The sequence below is a fragment of the Centruroides sculpturatus genome, unplaced genomic scaffold, assembly GCF_000671375.1.
Source record: "Centruroides sculpturatus isolate CEXI.00-Female unplaced genomic scaffold, Cexi_2.0 scaffold397, whole genome shotgun sequence".
In the NCBI taxonomy this organism is placed as follows: domain Eukaryota; kingdom Metazoa; phylum Arthropoda; class Arachnida; order Scorpiones; family Buthidae; genus Centruroides; species Centruroides sculpturatus.
In genome coordinates, this window is record NW_019384579.1 from 408495 (window position 1) to 429021 (window position 20527).

Sequence of the window (20527 nt, forward strand, 5' to 3'; positions counted from 1 at the left end):
TAAAAATGTCAACATTTCCAATTTTTGGAGGCCGAACTTATTTTGAGTAGCTCTGATAACTTTTAATGCTTTGAGGAATAATCATTCGGACAATCGCTTCTGATGTGACTAAAGTTTGAAAATACTGTATTTCATTTTTACTCTTTCGCCCTGTGGATACTAAAAGGATCTTTTTCCAATGGGTTTAATTAATCAGGCCCCACAATACTACGAACGGTTTGTAAAGAATGGAGTCCGAATATCCTTGAAAAATTCCTGAGGGATTTTCAACCCGCCCAAATTCGATTCCGAATTCCCAGAACGGCCTTAACCGCCTCGACCATCCTACTGAAAAGAAGTAAACGTTTGATAGTACAACATCAAATACTATTTAATGACTGTCTGGTCAAATATTCGTATACGTTTAATGTATATGTTTTTGGCATGTTTTAATTGTGTGCATAAACAACCAATGCGAAAATTTTACCGACGAGAAAGCTTGTGCCAACAAATCCATGAACGCGTAAACCCGGCTTTAATATACTTCGAAATATTTTACTAAATATAAAATTTTTTGAAAAATTACATCGTAAAAACATCATTGAATTTTTTTATTTACATACGGCAGAGTAAAAATATTTTTCACATTAAAAAATAAAAAAAAATTACAGTTTATTAAATTAAAATTTAGCATTTGAAAAGTTGACCAATAATGGCGCCGTTATCGCCAGTTATGGTATGTGGAAGTGACCGGTGACGATAATTGAATCGTGTAATTTGTAAAGAAATGTTATAAATGCTAAAAATATTTATTTCAGTTCATATTTTCTTCCGCATTGGAGTTATCTCTAGTAAGCATTATTTATAAATTCTTAATTTTCAAATTAAGCCTTAAATAACACTTTTTGGGCTGCAATTTGAAAAAATTATACTTATAAATTCTCACTGTCGTTCGTCCGTTCGGTTGTCTGTCCGTTTGTCTCTCCTTAATCTCGTTTTTGATAATTTTTCAATTGAAACTCTTTAGTAAACAGAATATAGTGACCATTTGCAGTTGTTTTTATAGGTTTGTTCTGTTTATTAATCAAAAGGATGTATAATTGATAACTAAAATCAATAAGTTTATGTCATTCCAAGGAAACTCTGAAACCAAAAATATAGTTAAATTTCGAACGTGTCATGTTTAATTTTGAATATATGCAAATTAATGTAGCACATGTTACTTTTAATTATCTCCATTTAACAATGAGTGTGAAATTAAACTTTTTTATTGATACGTATCGAAATATACATTAGTAAATACTATTTTTATTGAGTTTTCTATACGTTGAAAAATTTGGTAGCTGTTAATATATATGTTAAATATGTTAAAACTAATTTATTAATTTTTGATTATTGCTGAAATATTAATTTTTTTTTCTATTTTTTATTCATTTTATTCATCCAATTTTCAGCTCTTTATATATAATGATGTGAATAAATATACAGGATGAATTCAAAATATGGGTACAAACTTTTGATTGGTGCTTCCTGCTAGGATAAGAAAAACAGAAATGCTCCCAAAAACATACATCTGGAATTGAATATGCAATAAAGGATTTATTACATTGCATAAAATTACTGAACAGTACCGCAGACCCGTCTGGTCGGTCACGGCAGATGCTTGAAGTGTCCCCGTGTCTCTATGCAAGTTTGCAACGTCGTGTCGTGGACCGATATACTGTTTAAAATGTCAAATGTTCTGGCTTGTATCTGAACAGTGTAACGAGCAGCATTCCTGTCTTGTTCTAGAGTCTTGTTCAGCATATATGAGACTTTTCAATTGTTCCCACGTGTAAAAATAGATGGGGTTTAAGTCTGGCAACAGGACCTCCAGATGGGAGCATTTTTGTTTCTTGTCCTGGCAGGAATTGCCACTTGATGGCTTAGAATAAAACCCTTTTAAGTCACGAAATCACTTTCTGGCCTGTACTCCTTAAAATCTGGAAATACACATATTTTAACACTAAAAAATTATTAAAGTCAACATTTTAAACTGTTAAATGCTTTAATTGTGGTTTTTGCTTTCCCTGAAATATTACAGATTTTGTATTATAAGGTTTTCACTCTAGGCCATTGGTAAGTAAATTAAGGAATGGTGTACAAATTGATTACACAAACAATAATTTTATGAAAAAAAATGTTCTTTTATTTTAAGGTTTTTGATTTTTATTTTGATTATTTTATGTATTTTATTGTTAAAATATACAGTGGTACCTCAGGTTACGAACGCCCCAGCATACGAAATTTTCAGGATACAACATGAAATTCGAACATATTTTTGCTCCACGATACGAACAAAAACTCACCATACGACGTTACATTAGTTTGCATTTTTCATTTGTTTTTCTTACTACAGTTATTTTTTTAATGTATTACTTGGCTTTAATTTGAGTATGTTTTTCGCGTTGGAACGAATTATTTGGTTATACATGTAATCGTATGGGAAAAGATGATCCACCTTACGACATTTTCATGATACGATCTCAGTTTCGGAACGAATTAATTTCGTATCCTGAGGTACCACTGTATTTATTATAGTTATGATGTAATATTTTTGAGTGAATGTGATGTGACAGCTTTTATTTTAAAAGAAAGCATGAAATCTATTGGAAAAAAGTTGCAAATTAAATTAAGATAATCAGAAATGCAAAAATTGATGAAAACGAAATTAAAATGCACCTTTATCAAAGTTAACAATTCAAAGAAATGCTATGCTTATTATTGAATTGAGCATAAGTGAAGCTGTTCATAAATCAGAAAGTGTTTTGCTTGTGATCAGAGTTCAAAGCAACCACACAGATATTAAAAATTATTTTTTGCAAATATGTATGTACAACTTGGCAAGGTCAATGTCGTGACGAAGCTGGAAAATTGAAATTCTATCCATGGCTGAGCTATTTGAGGTTATATTTCTCCATGTAACCTCTATGGACAGGTTGCTGGTTGTAAACTCATTGCATGATCATGTCAATTGAGTTTAAAATTGCTCTTAACTTATATTGATCTCTACGACAACTTTTATTTCAATCTTTATGATGGGCATTTAACATACTGATTTCCTGACAAAATTAACTTTTCAAAACTCATCCCCTTGTATCTGTGTGTTTTAACCTGCTTTAGACAGAATGTTATAAGCATATCACTATATCTGTGTATTTGTGTCAAGCCGAAACAGAAAAATTTATGCTGCAGAACTCTGTTTCTTTTTCGTAGAAAATACCTAGTTATACAGAAATTCAGAGAAGAGTGTTTATTTTTCTGAACTGTTGAAGACATTTTCTAAAATGTTTCCTTAAACTTAGTATATATGCTGGTATGTAAGTTGATCTGTAGTGTATTAGCTCAAAATTCTGGTTTTAATTTACATTTCCTAAAAGTCAACTCCCAAACATAGTAAGGTAGGTAGGACTAGAAGTGAAATGTAGATATGATATATGGCAGCCTAAAGCACATGACAAGACCACACCACTTTTATTCAGCCATTAATCATAATGCACAGCTGTTGGAAACAGCATGAATATAAAACTCATTTACACTAAATGTTTATTACAGGGGTGGGCAAGCAAGAGGTCAGTGGGAGCTGAAACGTAGGTTTTTCAAATTGCACGGGAGCCGCAGTTCTGTACTTTTTTATTTTGTACTGCAGTTCTGTATCGTGATTTTATTATATAATATAAATATAATATAAAAAAAATATTGAATTTTTTAATAAACATATTTTCACAAGATTGTGGAAATAAAATTGTAAAAATAATATAAAAAAAAGCAGAAATTAACACTTTCAGCAAGAGCCACATGTAACTCAAAAAGAGCCGCATTTGCCTGTGTCTGGTTTATTATATTAATCCTTGTTAAATAAGTTCTTCAAATACAAGTTTTAGTAACATTTGTAGAAGCCTACTGGAGTTACAGTAAATGACTACACTGCAATTGTTAAAATGCTATTCCACTTGTTTAGCAATGTTTAACAATATTTCCCAGTGTATCTATAATAAAATGCAACATTGTATATTTATAATTTTTTTCTGGTGATTCTTATTACTTGAATTATATAAAGAATCTTCACACACCGGATCAATGTAAAATAATCTCTCAACAAACCTTTAACAATGGGACATACTACACAACAGGGTTCTACATCGTTATCTTTGTATGCTTTGGACCCGGAGATCTCTGCGGACTTCAACAACGCCAAACTCCTTATTACCACACCTTTTATGGACCACCTCAAGTGGTTAGAACAAATGGAAATGTGCAAACACATCTGCACCCATCAATTTGAGGGATGAAATTACCCTGTCTCTAGCGTGGCAGGCCCTACTCCAGAATGACGATTCACATTAATAAATATGTATAATAATTAGGGTATTAAAACCCCTCAAACCTGCTGATATGATCTTTCATTTTTATTTAATTTATAAAATGCATAAAACGCCATTATAAAAAAACCGAACATTACGTAATGACTTTGGATTACAAACACTGGAATGCACGTGATTCAACTTGGTTTTTTGAATTTCGATATTTGAAATATGGTTCTAAATAATTTGTTTTTCGAATGCTGCAGTTTGGAAGAATTTCGTTCTGCTGGTCTTCGTTCTAACGAATTTTTACGGACTAATCTTTGCTTGAGAAAGGACCCAAGGAGGGATCCGAAAACGTTTGCGTGTAGTATTACTCATATTTTTTCCCACCGGTTAAAGGTTTGTTGAGAGATTATTAGGATATTTATTTACTGTGTACTAACTATATTGCATTCAATGTATATGACTTTTAAGTAATATTTAAAAGTTTTATGGAAAAGGTTTTACTTGAATTGTAAAAGAACTTTCTGATATTTTTCAGTATGATTTTCAAAAAAGCATTAAATTATAGTTAATTTTATTAAGTATTTATTATAGTTATGATGTAATATTTTTGAGTGAATGTGATGTGACAGCTTTTATTTTAAAAGAAAGCATGAAATCTATTGGAAAAAAGTTGCAAATTAAATTAAGATAATCAGAAATGCAAAAATTGATGAAAACGAAATTAAAATGCACCTTTATCAAAGTTAACAATTCAAAGAAATGCTATGCTTATTATTGAATTGAGCATAAGTGAAGCTGTTCATAAATCAGAAAGTGTTTTGCTTGTGATCAGAGTTCAAAGCAACCACACAGATATTAAAAATTATTTTTTGCAAATATGTATGTACAACTTGGCAAGGTCAATGTCGTGACGAAGCTGGAAAATTGAAATTCTATCCATGGCTGAGCTATTTGAGGTTATATTTCTCCATGTAACCTCTATGGACAGGTTGCTGGTTGTAAACTCATTGCATGATCATGTCAATTGAGTTTAAAATTGCTCTTAACTTATATTGATCTCTACGACAACTTTTATTTCAATCTTTATGATGGGCATTTAACATACTGATTTCCTGACAAAATTAACTTTTCAAAACTCATCCCCTTGTATCTGTGTGTTTTAACCTGCTTTAGACAGAATGTTATAAGCATATCACTATATCTGTGTATTTGTGTCAAGCCGAAACAGAAAAATTTATGCTGCAGAACTCTGTTTCTTTTTCGTAGAAAATACCTAGTTATACAGAAATTCAGAGAAGAGTGTTTATTTTTCTGAACTGTTGAAGACATTTTCTAAAATGTTTCCTTAAACTTAGTATATATGCTGGTATGTAAGTTGATCTGTAGTGTATTAGCTCAAAATTCTGGTTTTAATTTACATTTCCTAAAAGTCAACTCCCAAACATAGTAAGGTAGGTAGGACTAGAAGTGAAATGTAGATATGATACATGGCAGCCTAAAGCACATGACAAGACCACACCACTTTTATTCAGCCATTAATCATAATGCACAGCTGTTGGAAACAGCATGAATATAAAACTCATTTACACTAAATGTTTATTACAGGGGTGGGCAAGCAAGAGGTCAGTGGGAGCTGAAACGTAGGTTTTTCAAATTGCACGGGAGCCGCAGTTCTGTACTTTTTTATTTTGTACTGCAGTTCTGTATCGTGATTTTATTATATAATATAAATATAATATAAAAAAAATATTGAATTTTTTAATAAACATATTTTCACAAGATTGTGGAAATAAAATTGNACTTGTAGACGAAAATTTACATTATACTCAAAATATATCCATCAAAAGCCTTACGTTTTTAAGTATTTAAGACTTTACACTTTAAATAGCTAGTTTTTATTCTTTAAATTAAGTAAATCTTTCTTGTAGTCTATTTCACATATACTTACAATAGTTAATAAATATTTATTATGTTGCCATTTCAATATTTTCATCATTATAATCAAATGAATGCTAGTTGTATCCTATTTATTTTTTGATAATTTGGGTAGAATTGTATAAATTTAGATATCAAGCCACTTAAGTTCAAAATTGCAAAAACTTTATATGAAATTCTAGGTTCTTCCACTGACTCTATTGTAAAAACACCAACTGATATAATCTAGAGAATAAAAGAGCTCCATATCCGGTTGAATATGGAGCTCTTTTATTCTCTAGATTATATGTTTTTTCGAGGCTTAAATACCTCATCATTAGATCTCAAAGTATATAATATATATACATATATGTTTTTTCTTTCCAGAAAATCATTGATGCAGACTGACAGTATTAGTAGCAAAAATGTCTTACGTCGTTTATTTCACTGGGGACCTATTTTTGCTCTGTTCATCATCAAATCTATTCTTCTAACGACGCTTTACGTCACTTCTATGTGGTTTCCACCATTTACTACGGTTGCTGGTACATTAAATCATTTTATATTTTTAGGCTGGGTCGGTGCAACTTTATATAATTTTTTCTGTGCAATGATAGTGGGCCCGGGATATATTCCTTACGGATGGAAACCTGTAAGATATTTTTACTTAAAATATTTTGCATAGTATTTTAAAATGATTCTAATAGTAGTAGTAATAATTTTTGGGAAATTTGAAATATTTTCAGAAAAATCCTGATGATGTACAATACTTACAATATTGTAGCTTATGCGACGGTTACAAAGCTCCCAGAGTTCACCATTGTCGCAAGTGCAAAAGGTATATAAAATATTATGTTTAATAACTGTTTGATTTATTTTTTGTTTTTAAGATTAGATTAAAAGTAAGATCGAATGTTAATTGATGTACTTATAGCATATGTTCGCATAAAATATTTTATGTATCATATTTGTTTAAAAGTTAAATTAAAATTAATTTTATATTGTTAAAAACTCTAAAGGCTCAAGTCATATGGACATAAAATATATTATACAATCAATGTTGATTAAATGTTGTTATGAAATCATTAAATTAATAATAGAAAATGCTTTTCTGAAGAATCATGTAGTCAAGTGTGATGATAAAATTTGTAATCTGGGGTAATATTTGGACAGTTTTATATGTTATCTTAGATTATATATTCAAATCTGGTTCCAAACCTTTTAATTCTTTCTAAATTTATTATAAAATTATTAATAAAAGCATTCTTTTAATGAAAATATTGATTTAATTGATGAATTTTTTAAAAATGTTTTATAGTGTTAACATATGGAATTGATATTTAGCATTAATGTTTCAGATGTGTAATGAAGATGGATCATCATTGTCCTTGGATAAATAATTGTTGTGGGCATCGTAATCATGCTAATTTCACCTGGTTTTTATTTTGTGCAGTTTGTGGATCTATACAATCAACTGTACTTTTAATTACTGCTATTTATCGTGCCTTTCATTTGGTAAGTAATCATGATATTACTTTATTTTATATTGTACATAAGTAAATTAATAAATTAATAAAATTTATATAACGTATGAAAAATCATTACAGAATTGGTATTTATATCATGGAGATAGAGATCACATTGTTTATCTTTCATTGTATACCCTCATCTTCACAGTTTTCAGCTTAGGATTAGCAATAGGAGTCATTATTGCAGTGGGAGGTTTATTTGTTGTTCAGGTAATAAAAGTTACTATTTAAATGTGTGTGTAAATGTATATATTTAATAGGAGGAAATTCATAAATTCAAATTAATTTAAAAAAATAACTCGAATCTTATAACTAAGTCTTTATTTTTTAAAATAATTATATCAATGAATCTTTCACTTCAATTTGTATTCTAGGCATAGGCATTGTATTTTCAAAGATTTTTAATATTCAAATTGTATATATTGAACAACTTACCATACTTATTTAAAATTTGCATTTAAAACATAACCTTTTGAAGTCATAAATTTTGAAAAGTCTCTTGTAGCTTTGCTATTTATTTTGTAAATAAAACAAATTTATCTTAATTATGTTTTTTATTTATAAAATAAATAACAAAATTACAAGAAACTAAGTCTTTTAAAATAAAAAACATATTCAAGACGCATGTTATAAGCTCAACAAATATCAGACTGTTTTTAAAATTTTTATAATTATATAGTGTACTGTTAGTGAGGTTGCAGCTGAAGTTTTCATCTCTAAAATGTGAACATCGAACGTTGAGATCGAGAGCTGCTGTCTTGTAAACAATGTTTGATGTTCACGTTTACATTTTAGAGATGAAAACTTCGGCTGCAACATGGTTATAATAAATAAAACTATATGATAAAATTAATAGCATAAACAAATACATAGAAAATTGACAGTAATAAACAAATGGAAATTAATTTACTTAGTTTTTTGCATTCTATTTATTCATATTTTATTTCATAATTTTAATATTTCTTTTCATAATGTTTATAATCTCTGTCTTCAGCAAAGAGTTCTTCAATTAAAGCTTTAAAAAATATATTTATTTATTTATACATGAGTAAAGTTCATAAAGAACTAGTGATAACTTTCCCAATGTAACAAAATAAATAACAAAAACACAACAAAAATACATAAAAAGATAAGACAACAATAAAACTATTGATAATATAAGTGATGTTCACAAACAGCTTTAAATTGAGTAAAATTATAATGTAAATATTCTTTTACCTTGTATGCATTATTCACTATTCACAAGAAAAAGGAATTTTTAGAAATATTGTCTTGAAAATTTAAAATAAAAAAGACAAATTGTGGGAATAATATGATGGAATGTATAAAGGAAAGATATTAGGTGAAAGAAAACCATTAAACTAAAATATTATCAAAGTATTTAATTCTCAGGATAATCTGAAACATGATCTGGCAATATCACTATTATCGGTAAAATTTAAATTACATATTTTATCTATCAACTTATATAATTTATTTAAAGGCATTTTTAATTTTATGTAGATTTGTATTAGAAGTGTTAGCCCAAACAGGAAGGCAATAGTAAATTAATGACAAAAAAAAAATAGCAAAAAAAAAAATTCAGCAAAATTTGGTGGAACCATCTGTTATTATATTTTACTAAAAACATTTTTATATTTTTAACTATTATAAAATGGCAAAAAAGCTTAATTTTGATGGTAGGGATGGGTTTTATAAAAAATTGTAAATGCTTAAGGAGTAAAATCATCATTAAGTCTGACTCTACTGGAGATATACGTGATCCCCTTTATCTCCCTGTCCCCTTGACTTTTAATTACCAAAATTTAATAGCATCAATCTCCCTAATAAACAAACCTCCCTGCAAAATTTTAGAAATTTTCAACAAAAAGTACAGGCGTTATTGAACTTCAAAGACGGTGAGCAAAATCGTGTCCCCCACAAACAATATGAATACATACAAAAGTAACAGGGAAAGTAACAAGATGTAGTGTTAGATGATTAGAAAAATAATGTCAATAATGCCACAACATAACTTCAGTGAAAGCTGAATTCTTTAAAATTTTTTCCACACACAAATTAAAGACATTGTTTCTGATACCAAATTTTTTAAATTTGGTGTCAGAAACAATTCTTAAATTGTCTTAGGACTTAATGTAAGTAATTATTTGATTGTTTAAATGAAATGAAAGATTTAAAGGATTATGTAGTTATCTTTGCATGGCAGCTATTAATTAGTTCTGAATTAGATTGTGTAGTAGAGAATAACACACAATAATGGATTTAGAGGAATTAATTTTAAGATTGAAAGTTTTCAATTTATTGACATTGAATAGAGAAATCCTGTTGGCATTGATAAAAATCAAAATTAATTATTTTAAGGTCATTGGCGTATAAGTAGAATTCAAATAAATATAGACAGAATTAAAGAGTTGAAGCTTTACATCTGTCCAAATGTAGTATATAATAGGATTTTGCCTTTTTCCTTCAAAACAGTTTAAGATCTCTTATTGAGTAGCTAAAAGATTATTCGTAGAAAAATTTACCAGACCACAATGATAACAAGGTTTAATGCAAGCAGAAATTGGGAAGTAAATAAATTCATGAATTTAAAAAAAAACAAAATAAATTGGAAAATTCTTATAAAATACAGCTGGAATATCATGGACTAGGATAAGAATTAGATAATTTAGAAATAGCTGATTTAATATCAGAAAATGAAAACTGAATACCATCAGAACAAACATTTGAATGACATAAAGTAATACTTTTATATATGATTTAAAATTATGAGCAATTTTTAAACATATTTTTAATTTATTTAATTTAAAATATATGCTCTCCACCTCAAATTAGTAGTGTCTTGCCCCTGTACATCATACTTTTCCTTTAACATTAGATTCATGCCGGTCATCTATCTAAAACCATTAGTTAAATAAGTATTAACAACACAATCTTAGTAAAACACAATATCAAAAAAGGCATTATCACATGCAGGGACAAATATAGTTTATTTCAGTTCAAAAAATAAAAAATATTAAACAAAAATGTTTCCTCTGGCAGTTCAAGACATGAGAAAGAAAGCTGTCATAAATGCCAAAATTTATTAGATAAATTAAAATCACTGGCAATTACAATTTTAAATGAATTAGTTTACAATGATCTAATAAAAATGATAAAGAATAAAAATAGATGATAGATCTAACAGGATGAGGATAGTACAAGAAATGACAATAACAAAGAAGGAAATGCCACAACTAAACTATCAGAATATTCAAATATTAATTTTATTTTAATAGAGGATTGATATGAGAAGAGAATTCCACCACCACCTTGATGATCATACTGTTGTAGAATGAAATAAGAATAATTAAACTATTAATTAAGTTAAAAATATCAAAAGACTCAGATTACAGTCACCTCTCAATAAAGATTAAAACATGATCTGTATATATTAGTTATAATTGTATTTGGAGTTCTGTTTCCTTTATAAATATATAATTTTTGTAATATCTTGTAGTAACATAGAATTTTAATATCTTTCCAATTTTCTTCATTTACTTTCTTACTGCAGAGTTTGATAATATGTGATAGAAGAAAACAAGGGTAGCATTAACCATACAGTCATATCATTTTTATCATGAAACATTTTGGTTAAATGAATATGTTAATTTAGTTCAATTTTTATGACATATCTTTTATTATTATATTATTCTGTTCAAAAAGAATGTTTTGTTTTCATATGTATAACATTTCAGGCTATATCTACATATGTTTATTGTATGCATGTATATAGTCTTATCGTAAATGTACAAATTAAAGATTTAAATCATCTTTTTGTAAATAATAATAAAATTTGAATTTTTGCACTAATTATAAGTTTTATAAATCATGTATATACTGATTTGATTTGTTCATTTTTTTCCCCTTAATTCAATATAGAAAAGCAAAAAATGTTTTATAAACATTAATTGAAAGATATTTCATTAACTGAACGTTCAAAATTCATTGTATATCTTGCATATTCTTCAAAATGTTTTAAGATAGTTGCATCTAAAAGGTTTATTATAAAGTTTTGTAGTATCAGGCCTAGTTTGATACGTTTACTGCTATTTTACTGCTTCTTGTTCTTTCTCTCTTTGTTGTTATTTTACTGTTAAATATGTTGTTTAAACTTATTGTGCATCATAAAATTTTGTCTTGAATACAATTTACTACTTCAATTGCTGACGACTTTTTTTTTACTTGATATCCATTATTCATTTTCTATATCTTACAGCTGTAATACTGTAATAGTAACTGTTCTTTTTAATTTATTCTCAAGCATTAATATTAGTCAACTTATATCTTAAAATTTAGATTAATTTTAAATACTATGAATTCATAGATAAAATTTTTTAAATTTTAGTTGAAATCAATTTGGAGAAATAAGACTAGTATTGAAGATTGGATTGTCACTAAGGTATGAAATAATTTTATGTTTGAGATATATTTACTTTATAATTTATACAACTAAGTAGTTTTGTGTGTTATGGATCTGCATGTCACATCACGTTGATTTGTATGTCATCTTCCAAAGTTGAAAAGCGTGCTAATTTAAAATTCATTATTTTTATTGAATTTACCAAGAATGATTATTATGCCTAAAAAAAAAATGACCATTATTAATTGGCTATTTTTGAATTAGTTAAAGCATGTTATTCAAATATTCAAAATAAAAGATTATTTGAAATTAACAGGAACGATTTTTCTATAATATTACAATTACACATTTTTTGTTAATTTCGTTACATTAAAACATTTATTTATTACTACTTAAATGGCAGTTTAAAAGAATGCTAATTACTTTCCTTCACTTAGAATAATAATTCGTATTTTAAAAGTTGCAGGACAAATTTAGACAAAAATGATTCCGTGACACTTTAAAACTCAAATCTAAAGGAAAATGCAAAAATAAACTTTGATCCATGCATTCGTGTATTAGTCCAGCAAAAAAATTAAGCTATAGATTGCTTCATTACTAGTTGTTGTTGGCTTTTAACACAACTTTTATTGCTTTTTTGAAAAAACTTTGAAAATTTAATATAACATTTTCCTGCAGAATACAAAAAGCATTTCAAACATTATACACTCTTTAAACCTCCATTTGCAATCATAATTCAATTAAGCTATGTTGTCCATAAGTTTTACAACGTGTAGACCCATAACATAATGGTATCCTATGTTTAATTGATTACTTTACACTAGACTATTTTATATTTTACTCTATTTTTAAGCATAAAGTATTACATTGCATTGAGAATATATATAATGATAGCTGGTAATTATATTCATTTTTATGGGATTAAATATATAATAATAATTTTATTATTATTAAGTAATTCAATATACAGTGGGTGATCGGTTAACAAACATAATCCGTTCCAAGACTTTGTTCGTTATCTGAATTGNATCGGTTAACAAACATAATTCGTTCCAAGACTTTGTTCGTTATCTGATTATCGATTTACCATAGGTTTGTATGGGAATTTGATTACTTCGTTCCGGAGACTCCAAAAAATAAAAAATATATACTTTTTTACTACATTTATTTACATGTAATAGTAAAAATACATATATATATGCAGTCTTGCATTTTTATTAGTCATGTTTTTTCCGTTTGTGGGAGTTAAACAATCTGTCCAATGTCGATTGCTTTTCTCTTTTCTTCAGGATTTTTTGGAAGTAATTAATAGTATTGTAATTGTAGAGATTCCCAACCCCATTAACCTTATTCTGGTTTGGATACCACTTAGATGATATGACATTCTTCCACTTCTTCAAAAGATCTTTAGTAGAAGATGTCGACATTGGTCCTCTTTCGTCTTCCTTTTTTTCAGAAGAAAACACATCTCGCTGAGTTTCTTGGTGTTCTTCATTTAAGCGTTCTTGGAATCCTTCTGTCATCAGATCCGTTTCAGGTTCCATTATGAGCTCTAAAATGCTCTTTATTTCTCAGACGTGATTTTCATTACTCCATTAGTAGCTTGAGACTACTTGATATATCTTTCATAGCTAAGACTGAGTTTACTGTAGACCTGTTCAAGCCATACTGGCTAGCAATATCAGACATCTTGTGCTCACTTTCTACCTTGGCTATTATCTTGGTTTCTATGGTGAGCACAGTTCTTGACACTCCTCATTTTATGCTCCAAAATATTATAAGTTTCTTTTTTAAATAAAAAGTTCAGAAAAGCACTTACAAAATTCAGAGAACAGAAATCAACTAGGCCACAAAAAATTAGTTAAATACAAGGCCCAGATGAAATTTGAAATTGGGTATTAAAACGTTAACGAATATCCTTTCACCTTTTGTAAATAAACCCCGATGCAAAATTTAACAAGTATCTGTCCAACAGTCTCGCAAAGACTATAAAAATTATTTGTCAGAAAGGTAAACAAAAAGCTGGAATTACAAGGGTGAGTTTCAAAATTCAGAGGAATACTATCCAATCGGTATCGAGTTGAGAGTCGATGCTACGTTTCTCATGCTCCAAAAGGTTTTGAATTGTTACCTGAAGACAAGGGAAAATCAATTGGTATTCGTTATTTTCTGTTGCTTCTTTATATGTTTATTCAGTAAAGTGTTCGTTATCCGAACATGTGTTTGTTGTCTGATCATAAAAATCTTTCGCAAAAGTGTTCGTTATCTGAACTGTTCGCTAACTGATCACCCACTGTATAGTTTACTAAAGTCATATAACAATATTACTTTGAAATGAAATAATGTTGCATTACTTATAATAAAACTAAAGTAAATGTGAAATTTAATAATGTTTATAATGCCTTAAGGATGTAATTTATATGAATGTGTATATTTGCATATTTATATACATTTACATTGAAATAATAATCATATATACATGTACAAGTATATATGTATTATATGATTTTAATAAGATTATTATACTAACGATAATAATATTGTCGCATAAACAGACGGCAACCAGTCATTGGAAACACAAAAGGGTATTTATTCACTCGGCGAACGTACAATTACTGCAACTTGCAGTACAAGAACAAGAACCGCTTTCAACCTGAGAGCTCGCTGTTATATACTACAGAGACATGGTAGAAATATGTAAATACTAACAAATTACCATGTGTTCTCAGACCGGGAGAACGTGCCCACCAAAAAAAACCCCCACATCAATGAGGTTCGAATCGAAGACCTTCGCTTGATAGGTGAAGACACTAATCCCTACACCATGAATGACATGGTGGGAAGAGCGAGCCATGGCAATATGATTTTATAAGATTATTATATAAGATTTTAATTTTATATATATATATATATATATATGTAAATATTGATATAAAATTAAAATCTTAAACCTTGTGAATGAAGAGTTGTAAATTATTGCATAACTTAAAATATCAATTATATCAATTTCTACATAAATATTTTCATTGTAAAAACCATATAAATGTACAATAAATGTCTTTTACTGCTTTTTCTAGTATACCTTAACAGATTTTAACTTCTATAAAAATTTATGCTGATACATTTAAACCTGTGGAATTGGTTGACAAGTCCTCAACAATGGATCCAACTGAATCCTGCCTCTAAATAATAATTCAGAATATGTTTTGATTACATTAACCTAGAATGGTATTTCGTCATTACCGAATGAATCATCATGCATTCCTATCAAAATCACTGAAAGTACTTATCTTTCTTCATAGATGTTTTCATTATACCACTAACATTATAAAAAATAAAAACTGCTTTATTCAGATCACTTACATACACAGAAAACATAAACCAACAACCAAATACTTTCAGAGCTGTGCTCCATTTTCAGGTTCCTACACTTACAAAAGTTTGTTACTTTCATCTTCAACTACACATTGACATACAAAGTATATTCCTTTTGTGGGTATAGTGAAGTATTAGAAAACACTAGTGAGGTTGCGGCCGAAGTTTTTATCTCTAAAACGTGAACATTAAGAGCTGCTATCTTGTAAGCAACGCTTGACATTCAACATTCACGTTTTAGAGGTGAAAACTTTGGCCACAACCTTACTACTAATTTAACTTGAGTCTCCTTAGCTATTTTACATGGGTCTTTTGACAATAAAAATTTAGAACACAATGTATTTGAATATGGATTTCTGAAAACAGGATCAACAGTAATTAGTGATATGCGAAAAAGATTATGAAGTAGAGGAATCATCATAAAATAAGATCTTGCATTAAGGGGAGCTTCTAAAGTGTAAGATAGGATGTTATTAGAGTTTCAGCCTGAACCAATATAAAATACATAATAAAAACAGGAGTCAAGTTCTTCTCTAGCAATAAAATTACTTCTACAGATATATCCAAGGTCGTGGAATCGGAGTCGACTCTGAATCCACAGAATTCAGAATAATTATTTCGATATATATCTAAATAATATAAAAATTATAAATATACAATATAATTTTGAAAATTTGTAAAACAAAATATAATTTTTTCAGGCATTAAGTCGCCCAAGAGAAGAAGGTGATGTTTTTATTTATCCTTATGATCTTGGTTGTTGGAAAAATTTACTTCAAGTGTTCTGGAATCCTTTGGGAGATGGAATTAATTGGCCCATAAGAGATGATTGTTTTGAATACACATTGACTGTAAGTATTAATAAATTTTATTTTAAAATAAACACGAGCAATTATTTTATTGTGACATTGTCACAATGCTAGTCTGCAATTTTTAATTTATTTAATTTAAAATATATATTCTCCATCTAAAATTAGTAGTGTTTTGCCCCTGTACATCATGCTTTTCCTGTTAGGAATAGCGTTGTGCTGGTCATCTATCAAACTTCTTTCAGGGGAAAATTTTTTAATTGAAATAACATGACCTCCAGTGCAAATCTGAAGTTCGTATATGGGTATTGGGCCTATTGCCTCTAAGTTTCCCATATCTGGTCTTGATTTTCATCTATACAACTCAAGATTGAGAAAGGATGGACAGACAAATGACAATGGGAGTTTATAGGTTTACAATTTTTCAAATTGCAACCCAATTTTTATAATTTTTAATACTTCATTTAATACAGGTTATTTTGTTAAATTTTAGTTGATTCTAATACTTTTATATCAGATATTAAATATAAACATAGGGCTTATACTAGACCTAAAATATTCTGATGCGTTGTGAGTTAAGTGCAAAGAATTATGAGTTAAATTTAAAAATTTATTTTCTGATAGTCATTGATTTCTAAATAGTAAATACAACAACAACCCAATAATTACTTCAAATATCATACAAACAGCCAGATTAATTTCAGATGATACAATAGCCACGATTATTTTTTCAAAAATGGAACATTTTCGCTAGGCATCAACAAAAATTCAACTCGGGGCGACAAGCAACGGACAGAAATTTTGACATTGGATAGGTTAATTTCACCGAAAATGCCTCATGGTCTTGGCTGTGGCTGAGGCTGGCAAAGTTTGAATGATAGCATCGAGTCCCGAGTCTCTGAGACATAGTCTTGTCCCAAAAATCAGCCTTGCCATTATACTTGTTTTTCATATCTGCTAGTTATTTTGTTGTATTTTCGCAAAATTAATCCATTCCTAGAAATCATCTGTTTTAGGTTTTGTTTATGTGTAAAATACGTGGCACTTTTAATTACAATAATACCCCGAACTTACATGATAGGTGGGACTGGGCGATAACCGTATAAGTCAAATTTGCGTAAGTTGGGGTATAATTTCGCAATTTGTGTAAAATTCAAGTCAGATGTATGTAAGCTAATAAATGTTCTCGTTAATCTTATCTCATCTTTTGATTCGTTCACAGTTACAAGAAATCACCACATAGTCTCTCAAGTCTCCGTAGATATAACAAACACAAATAAATAGCACAAAATAAATTGTAGCTATGTGTCAATTCCGCGCAACACGTCTGAACACATAAGCTGAACAATAGTGTTGGGGGAGTGAGTAATCAAGAGTTGCGTGGTGCTCAAACAAAAGACGAATCAATGAGATTTGAAAATCACGTAATTCTGGGTTCGTGTAAGTTTGGGTAGCGTAAGTCGAGGTATTACTGTACTTAATAAAATAAAAACTTAAACAACCAATGTATAGTAGTATGTTTGGTTATTGTTAATAAGCTTTTATCTATCAATAATTTCATTAAATTCATATAATGAAACTATGTCAGAAAAAGCCCAGAAACTAAGTAGCTGAAAGTGTCATCCAAAAAGAAAAAGGTCTCAAAAAACATCACAGTTTCCAATTTTTCTTCCATAATCCAGTGACCCATGTGTGTTCAGCTGTTGGCCACATTACTTGTGATAGTGAAAGATTGTCTTGCACATTTGTTATAGTAATTATTTATAAATCAGGAAATGCCTGAACATATGGCATTGGGTAAGTCAGATGACTTGTAAATGAAATTTTTCTGAACTTTCTTAGGAAATTTAAGAGTAAATGCAATTCCTGTAAACAATTTTTATTACAGTAAAAATTAATTTTCCACGAGAGTAATATGCAGAAGCCACATATTGTGTAGAAATCTATTTTTATACAAAGAAGCTTAAATATTTTCAGAAGCATTAAACAATAGAATAATGTTCTAATAAAAAACTTTGAAAATCTTATTTTTCTGGGTTTTATATCTAAAATATATGTAAAATATTCAATAAACCATTCTACATAAACATTTTTGTAATGGCAACCTCCAAAATGCTTGCATTCTTAAGTAAAAATAGGTAGTAACTACAGGAGAAAGCGCCGAATATACCCAGCCCGTTTCTGACCAAAGTCAGAGAACGAGAATTTTGAAGGACGGATCAGCTCTTGACCGTGCGACAGGCGGCAACGGGAGAGCCTAGAAGTATATGAAAGCCTTGTGTTGGAGTAGACACTAACTGAGCAGATCTGCCTTGCTAGCGATCAATGTTCAGACGTGTCCGTGACACACGCTTCCATTTAAATAAAAATAGAAATCTATGTGTAAGACACAATGCTTTCGAATGTTTTTATCACATTCATAAGGAATTGAACAGGAAAATAGTTTATTGATTTGTAATCATAAAAGAACTTGAATATTATAAGTGGAGCCATTGAAAATGAAATATGCATAGTGCATGTTTAATTTTCAATGCATAATAACATAATGCAAGTTAATTTTATTAATTTTTGTTTCTATATTGTCTGCTTGGACCTTGTTTATTAATAGAAGTTATTATATTGGTTAGTTTCTGATTATCAAAGAGAGGAAATCTTAGTCAAAAGTCAAAACACAAAATATCTTTATTTTCATCTGTACACTCTTTTTGTGTGTTTCGGATCTGAAGGCCCATCTTCAGCAGGTTTACATTCTATAACAATTCAAGAGGGACCTTCAGGTCTGAAACACACAAAAAGAATGTAGAGATAAAAATTAATTTTGTTCTGACTGTTGACTATAATGTCCTCTCTTTGCTAATCAGAAACTATACCAGTATAATAAGTTCTATTAATAAACAAGATCCAAGTAGACAATATAGAAACAAAAGTAAAACAGTAAGGACGTAGAAGTTACTGAGATTTAATTACTTGTCTGTATGTATACATATGTGCAAAATAATTTACTATAGATTAACTGTAGAATTGAAGTGTTAAATTTAATGTTTATTTATTAATAATGAGTACATTATCAATATACAAAGCATTTTTGTAATTTTTACATTAACTACCTAAGTTAACTTATTCTCGTGCAATGCAAAAATTATCAAAATAGAAGTATTTAAAATTTACAGAACATTCACTACATCTTGACTTTTTCTTAATTATTGCACGATTGGAAAATATTCAAAAGTTTTTCCTTCTAATAATTTATAATGTATTTATGATAAATATACAAGGGATATTATTACTTAGATAGAAGAGAGATAAAACAAGTACTGGAAACAATTCAAAATTTATTTCTGAATATATCAATTCTAATCATTCAAATGACAGTTTTGTGTTTTTCTTTTCAATTTTTGAATATCTTTTGATGAATTGAAATATTTCAAGTAGCAAATTGCTTATAAACAATTTGTTAGCTATGTATCCATTGTGTCAATATTCACTTTTTCTTGAATGAGCTTTGGTTATATTTTTTTTTCAATTAACTCTGAACCAACCTCTATATTATAACAGTTTTAAAACAGTAGATCATATATTATCACTTATTAATTATTTTCATGAATTCATTGTCTTTTCTACTGTGATGAATAGTAGTGAGAAATTTTTATATATATATAAATTTCTCACTACTATTCATCACAGTAGAAAAGACAATGAATTCATGAAAATAATTAATAAGTGATAATATATGATCTACTGTTTTAAAACTGTTATAATATAGAGGTTGGTTCAGAGTTAATTGAAAAAAAAATATAACCAAAGCTCATTCAAGAAAAAGTGAATATTGACACAATGGATACATAGCTAACAAATTGTTTATAAGCAATTTGCTAGTTGAAATATTTCAATTCATCAAAAGAAATTCAAAAATTGAAAAGAAAAACACAAAACTGTCATTTGACTGATTAGAATTGATATACAGTAGAGCATCGATTATCCGACCCCCGATTAACCGTCACATCGGTTAACCGACCGTTCTAGTCGGCAAATTTCAAATGTCCGCTAGTGATGTGGCGCTACAATATTTGGCTATGTCTTGGCTACTTTAATATTATTTTTGTTAAATTTTTGCATGTTTTAGCTGGCATCAATGGCTCGACCATTGAAGGGAGGCCAGTATTTAAA

General features: G+C 28.8%; 1 protein-coding gene across 1 annotated transcript in view; it reads left to right on the forward strand.

Moving 5' to 3' along the window:
- Window positions 1-695: 695 nt before the first annotated feature.
- LOC111624424 (palmitoyltransferase ZDHHC6-like) overlaps window positions 696-20527 on the forward strand; it is a 21722-nt gene continuing 1890 nt past the window's right edge. The window contains exons 1-7 of the mRNA XM_023367256.1: window positions 696-830; window positions 6633-6897; window positions 6992-7083; window positions 7604-7760; window positions 7853-7984; window positions 12162-12215; window positions 16253-16402. Of these exons, the coding sequence (XP_023223024.1) occupies window positions 6643-6897; window positions 6992-7083; window positions 7604-7760; window positions 7853-7984; window positions 12162-12215; window positions 16253-16402 (840 nt within the window). The 5' untranslated portion in view covers window positions 696-830; window positions 6633-6642. The remainder of the gene's footprint in view (window positions 831-6632; window positions 6898-6991; window positions 7084-7603; window positions 7761-7852; window positions 7985-12161; window positions 12216-16252; window positions 16403-20527) is intronic.